Raw genomic sequence first — 6,993 nt, 5'->3', positions numbered from 1 at the left:
TACCATTTTTTACCATAATTAACAAGTTCTGAAATTAAATTAATATATATATATATATATATACTGGATCCAAGTACCTGTGAAAGAGTTATTAGTCCCCTACTGACAACTGTGGCTGTAGGGAACTAGGGGGACTAGGTTTGCACTCTATCCATCCATCAGTCCTGCAAATTAGTTTTCCCTACTATTTTCGTCACACTTGCAGATAAACAATTGATATTTCATACATTGCTTAACCATGGCAAGTTACATAACGAGTTCCAATTTTGTTATGGTCTCACTAACCACTTCTAACGTTTCCATTATTTTACATGTTAAAAAAGTAATTTTCAAAGTCTCACTGTGAATTCCCAGGACAAATGACATCTTAAAGCTGCATACCGTTGCGAAGCTTGGAAAATAAGGCTTCCAAAATCATTATGCTAATGGTACGATGATAGAAGAAATTCTTCACAAAATTTAATTGAATAAATAATACTGAAAATCCACATTTTTACCTGTTCTGCTAACTGACAGCATGGAGGCGTATTACTCACACATGTAAACAATATTCATACACTTTTGTAGTTAATTACATATATGATTTTAAAGTACACATTCTCAGCTTTATTTTGACTTCTTTTAATCATAATGCACACAAATAATGCACTTACAATGCATATGTCTAGGTTCAGTGTGTTTTTGGTACTACATAGGGGGATGGCCATTTGACCCGGAAGTGGTTAGTGAGACCTATGGTCAATTGATTTTTGCTGAGTTATGACCCTTGGACTTGGACAATTAGTGCAGACTCAAGTTTACCACACTTTCCTCATTAACAAATTTTGCATGGAGTTTGCATTCTGTTCTCTTCAACATATGGCACAAAACATCCTCTTTTTTGAGGGGTGGCCAGGGATATCGGTTGGAAATTTTTTATCTAGCAAGCCAATTTTTTTCTTCAGCAGTTTTATTTGAATCATATTTTTTCTCTTCATTTGTCAAATTCTGAATTTTCTTTGTTCAAAATCCATGCATGTTAACCCATGATATAAGGGGGACTCCCACAAAATTAATGAAACACTTAGATTATATCCCTGAAAAAATGTAAGATTTCTGTGACTGAGGTTTTGGGTTAAATTTATCATAATTTCTGTGAAAAAAATACTAAGTAATTGAATTTTTACATAAAAATGCTTTGAGGGCAAACTCTCCCACATGAGACAATGTCAAAAGAAAGTTGAGAAGACTATTTTTTTAATATGTCAACTAAAATGCTTTACAAAAATAATCCGGACATTTATTGTCTCCTTCTCCGAATCAGATTTAATTTTAGTATTTTAAGTCTAGATCAATAGATTGCTTTTTGCATGGGAGCTTACAGGTAAAGCGTTTTATTGACACCGATTTGTTTAGACGTTGCTCGGGACAACAAGGAGAAAATTTTTCAGAAAGATGTCAGGATTACCGAGAGAAGTTCTCAAGTGGATTCAGAGCTTAGATTTGACGTGGCAGGTCAAAACTTCAAAATGGTATGTTCATATAGAGATATACCTTAAAAGTTCGCTAATATTAATAAAAGACTGCATGCACCAATGACTAAATTGTCATAACTACTGTGACCACAGGCATTTTGTTGACCATTCTGTCTTTTAAGCATCATAGAGTTTGAAGATGAGTTTCACAGTAAATTTGATTGAAAAATGGATAAACTTGTCGAGACTCTCCTAGAAGTGCCTTGAATTATGTACATAGGATACACTATGCTTTTTCAGTTTTAATTTAAGTAACAGAAAATGACTGCTGTACATTGAAGACACTTAAAACTCTACACTTTATTTACAACCATGTGATCCTCTCTTGCACGTATGTTGACCATCAATAAGTATTTTTCCTAGGACCCTTTTGTCCACCATCTGCTAAATCTGAAAATAGCTTTGGACACTAAATCCCAAGGCAAAGGGATTTTAATAATAAACTGTACCATATTTTGTTATAATTTCTTGTATATTTTATGACAAAGTCCATTTGCAGCACTCTTGAATGTCAATCATATCCTCAAACCTTAAATGCCTTGACCTATAAATTAATGGTCACACAAGTAAGGGATCTAATTACAAAACAAATTTAATTGTTATCAACGAACCAAGTTCGTGTCTTCTTGATATATTTGCCATCGTCAGCATTGCAGTGGATATTTTGTGTTCACAATTTTCATGTAATAGCTTGCAATATATATAGACACATTTGTTAAAGTTGTTGTCTCTTATGTTGTAGGGATCTTACAAATGGATATTTGATTGCAGAAATCTTCTCTTGGTACTTCCCACAAGACATTCAGATGCACTCTTACAATAATGGAACATCACTAGACTCAAAACAGAAAAATTGGTATTTATTGAGATTGGTGAGTTAATGAATGAGGTGTCTGCTTCATCCTGAAGTTGAATGGTTTTTTAGATTTTATTTAAAGTTAGATTTTTTTTCACTAAAATGCTTATACTTTTTAACATTTTTAAACACTGAAAATTAAATAAGAAAATCTATACTTAATGCATTAAGTACCAACTGTCTAAATGTTGTTTTTTTTTTTTTGTAGTTTATAAAAAGACATTCACTAGACATACCAGAGGAGTTAATTGAAGGGACCATTCATTGCAAAGAGGGAGCTGCAGCATTGCTGATACAGAGGATTTATGAATTACTGACCAACAGAAGGTAAAAATATTACCATAGCTGTTCACTTAATATGAAGTTTGTGGGCTTAAAGAGAGAATGATTGAGGATGTACTAAAAGTATTTTATTCCTATGCAGTATGAGAGAATCCAAAGAAGTAGTAGTATTTTTATGCATTTAAATGTGCATATTGTTCACTTAAAAAAAAAGTTACAGCTGTATACGATAATCACTTAATTAAAATTATTGAAGAAATCAATGGAGGTAAATCATCTTAAGAACCATTTTTTCTCTCTTTTACCAATACTACATATAATTTTTAATATTTTGATCCTTTTCTTCCCCTTTAGAGTAAGGAAGCCTGAAACAGAAGAGCCAGACTTCACAGACAAACTGTATCAAGAGAAACTTCCCATGCATGCCAGATCTACAGCATCAAAGGCAGTGAAAAATAATCTCAGAATCACAGAAACAATGGCAGACCCTAATCTTATACTTAGTGCACAAAAGGTATGTAAATGTGCTCTAGAATTAAAACAATATTCTTTCAATCTGATGAAAATTTACTTTTTAAACATTAAAACAATACACCTACAGGTCAAGTGCGTTTTTTTTTCTAGCCAAAATTTACCATCCAGGTGCATTTAGGGAAATATATTCCATTCATTTTGTGGGATGATTTTCAATAAAAGATGTCTATTCTTTTCTAAATTCCAGGGAGTACATTTTCATTAAGAATTCATATCAATAGATCTAACTTATCCTTTTTACTGAAATGTTTAAAATTCTTGGGTTCTTTATAGGCGCAAAGAATAATAAATGACCACATAGAGCACAGGAGACAGGAGAGGTACCAGAATCCAGATAGATTTCAGGTCAAACCAACACTTGGTGAACAGTGTGTACGACGCCCACCACCAGCACCAGCACAACCAACATTCGAAGACAGTACCCTGCTAGATAACCCTCCAACAACTAGTCAAGCTAATCCTGAAGGTTTGTTTTTGTCTTTTTTTGTCTGCCTATAAGTCATGATACTGTGCTTAGAAAATATTCATTGTGTACATAAAGAGACAAAATTTTGTGAATAGGCACAGTGACATGATCAGTAGTTCAATGATAGGTGATTTAACCATTTACAGCCAGCATTTGCTGAAGAACAATCCCTCAAATTGTTACTATTCTGCCATTTCTATATTGATAATTTTTATCTATCAGAGAATTTTATGATAACATTTATATACTTATCAATTATAAACACTAAAACTCTTATGCTTTGCTATATTGATCAAAGTTTGAACTGAAACATACACTCGCTAGCATACATTGCCACCATTTTATTATTTCTACATTTTAGACTACCAAGATCTTATTATTTTTTTCCTGAAAAGTTTTCTGATTAAAATGTTTAAAACATTTTTTTTCTAGATTTACCATCAATGTCAAGAGAAGCAAGTGTACAATTCAAAGAGATTGAAGTCAATCAAATGGACAAATCTGCCTTATACAATATGCCAATCCAGGGATACTGAACTAACATAGATATGAAATGTTTTCTTGTGTCACGTCTTCAACACTGCATGCCAATCCAGGGATACTGAACATACAGGGAATTATTTTATACATACCTTTACAGGGTTGCCAATGTTGGACTGTATACATTTTCTTTCAAGTTCTGGATTAAATTGACAAATCTACATTGTATAGTACCAGAATTTGATCATAGTGTTCTGACAGGGTTCCTAAATATATGTGTTATATAAATACATTTTGAACAAGGTATTATTTGAATTTGGAATTATTTTGGATTTAAAATAATTCCAAATTCAAATGATACCTTGTTCTTGGTTTAATCTTTATGAAAATCATGTAATGTTAAAATGCATTAAACTTGTGTAGTTCTGTAAAATACATTTATATACTTATTAATTTGGGTTCAATTTTTATTTATAATGTGAAGAATTTTCATAGTTCAGGATTTAAAAAGTATGTTACAATATCTTTACCCTGGTCTATATTTGTTATCACAATTTAAATATTAAACAAAAATCGTATGGCAGGTTATTTGGTAGGTTTCAAGCTTGCTATTTCAACCATGAAGTTAGAATTAGCTTGAAGTTACAATTATAAAATTCAACTGTCATTATAAATACTTATTTTTATATATTTATATATAAGTGGAGGAAATATTCCCAAAAAGTCACTTTTTTTAAGAGTTTAATAAACCAAAATACCACACGGCTGAATTTGGTATCATTTTAGAGTATTTAAGTACCATTCTGTGTAACCCTCCATGATCTGGTCATCTTTTAAGTGATGGTAAGTAATACAGACCTTGTTTGTTAGACGATTCTGAGAAATAGGGGCAATAGTTTATTAACGATGCTTCTTTATGTGTCATGCTTTTCATTAAGAGCTTCTTGCTATACTGATTGCATCAACATTCTTAAAATTGTTTTCAACTAGCCTTAGATGGAAAATTTCTATTTTATGTTTTACTTGTCACAACAAACTTTCCATGCTCTGCACCATATCATTCATATAAGATAACACGATAACAGGTATAACTCTGTTCTCTTATCAAGCTGAACTGACCTTGAAAGGTAGTCTCCTGAAAGTTTCTCGTTCCATTGCTTTTACTAAGATAATTTTTAATTTTCAAAATAAAATGTGTAATGCCCTGGATAACAAAGTTTCTTTCATCACAGGAGTATAATCAATAGTTCTAGTCCTTTCTTAGCAGTGATGGTAGGCGCATAGAACTTGTGATAATTTTAGTTTACATTAGAAAGTTATTTCTGTGACAATGAAATCAAAAATATTTATGTTATCAAGAGTTTCATTCGAGTGCAATATTTCTCAATGTACCTAAGTAAAAAGTCATATTATGTCACATTGTGCAAAAAAAAACTATTCTTAATGTTGACATCATTAACATAATATATACTTATATATCATTCATGGACGGTCAAAACAGAGGTATAAATCCGTTATCGACACAAAATTAACAATGAAAGGATTGTATAAGATATCTTTATAGTTGTTGCATATTGCTTACCCATGTCAACATGTTTACATTAAGATAATTATCATCAATTGCAAGATAGCGACATTTTTATTTTGGTTTAAGATGTTATAATATGGTTAATTTTGACACACTCTTGTCACTTTGTTAATGTTATTTGGGTGATTTCATTCAAACTCTCCACAAAGTATCTTGATATACAACTGTTTACATTACAAATGTAAAACCAAAATGTTGATTTTTTTTAAATTTCTGAGTTTCTTGGGTCTTCTAGAAAAGGGCATATTTTGACAATGAAAAAGACAAAATATGATATTCGACTATTTTGATACCATGGTAGAGCTAGGTTCAAATTTCGTCAAAAGTCAAAAGGTTTCAAAGAAAATGACAAAAATACACAAATGTTGTAAGTTTAAAGAGCCTTTGTTGTTGATCTTCGACTTCGTAATGTTCGGAAAACCTATTCGAAGTGTCCTTTTTAAATACCTACAAGTGATGCCAAATTCAGCCATGTGGTATTTCAGTTCTATTAATTTTCAAAATTTACCTATTTGTTCCCGTACTATATGATATGTTTAGATAATATCAGGTGTTGTCAATAAAAACTCTTTCACTTTAATTGACATTTCCCATTTTTTCCACGTATACATTACATTGTCCGATTTACCGACAATTCATTAGGTTGCAACTATCAACTATACCTAATAAGTAACTAAACCAATATAATATCAGTACATTGTGTCCAGTTATTTATGAGTTAAATGTATTTAGGGCAAACAAAGGGATTCTGTTTTGAAAATAATGCAGTTCATTGCCAACATTTCTCAAGTACTACCGTTCTAATAACTTAAATAAACTGACTATAATATCTCTAAGGATACAACCATTTTAATCATTAAACTATAAATGCTGTGAGATTTATTCATGTTTGCTTTGTCAATTAAAATTGCTAAATAATTTTCTCAAGTTTAATATTTTTTTCAAAACGCCAAACATTTTGTAATATGCTGAAGGTTTCTATACCCTAAAATTCTTTGTTGTTATTAGAATCTTTGTTGTATATGGAATCATATTAATCGCGTGCTCTTATTAAATGTTGTAATACATATTCTTATTGTCTTGACTAAGTGTGTACCTCTTTCTTGTCATAATTGCGGTTTGATCCCTTAAAGTGTTTTCGAAAGATGTACTCACAAGTCTACAATATATTCCGGTAATGCTAGAGATTGGCTGACAAGCAATTTTGCCTTCTAAGGGAAGTCGACGCCCTCTTCCCTTTTACGTATTAGAGGGACGGGTTGAACTACTTCCA

General features: G+C 31.5%; 1 protein-coding gene across 1 annotated transcript; it reads left to right on the top strand.

Annotated features, from left to right (window-relative positions):
* Positions 1 to 1,362: 1,362 nt before the first annotated feature.
* On the top strand, positions 1,363 to 6,787 carry LOC148604679 (spermatogenesis-associated protein 4-like). Its single transcript, XM_088549678.1, has 6 exons — positions 1,363 to 1,511; positions 2,257 to 2,386; positions 2,579 to 2,697; positions 3,007 to 3,166; positions 3,460 to 3,652; positions 4,085 to 6,787. Exons 1-6 carry the CDS (start codon positions 1,435 to 1,437, stop codon positions 4,186 to 4,188), a joined length of 783 nt encoding a protein of 260 aa, XP_088405804.1. The 5' UTR covers positions 1,363 to 1,434; the 3' UTR covers positions 4,189 to 6,787.
* Positions 6,788 to 6,993: the final 206 nt, after the last annotated feature.

This window comes from Perna viridis, chromosome 10 (assembly GCF_037379345.1).
Source record: "Perna viridis isolate PV_CMFRI_1.1 ecotype Kerala chromosome 10, ASM3737934v1, whole genome shotgun sequence".
Taxonomy (NCBI): Eukaryota; Metazoa; Mollusca; class Bivalvia; order Mytilida; family Mytilidae; genus Perna; species Perna viridis.
This window is presented reverse-complemented; position numbering and strand designations above follow the sequence as displayed.

Coding starts and splice junctions, on each gene's coding strand:
- LOC148604679 (XM_088549678.1), top strand. CDS start 1,435: ATGTCAGGATTACCGAGAGAAGTTCTCAAGTGGATTCAGAGCTTAGAT. Junction 1,512..2,256: donor CAGGTCAAAACTTCAAAATG/GTATGTTCATAT, acceptor CTTATGTTGTAG/GGATCTTACAAATGGATATT. Junction 2,698..3,006: donor GAATTACTGACCAACAGAAG/GTAAAAATATTA, acceptor CTTCCCCTTTAG/AGTAAGGAAGCCTGAAACAG.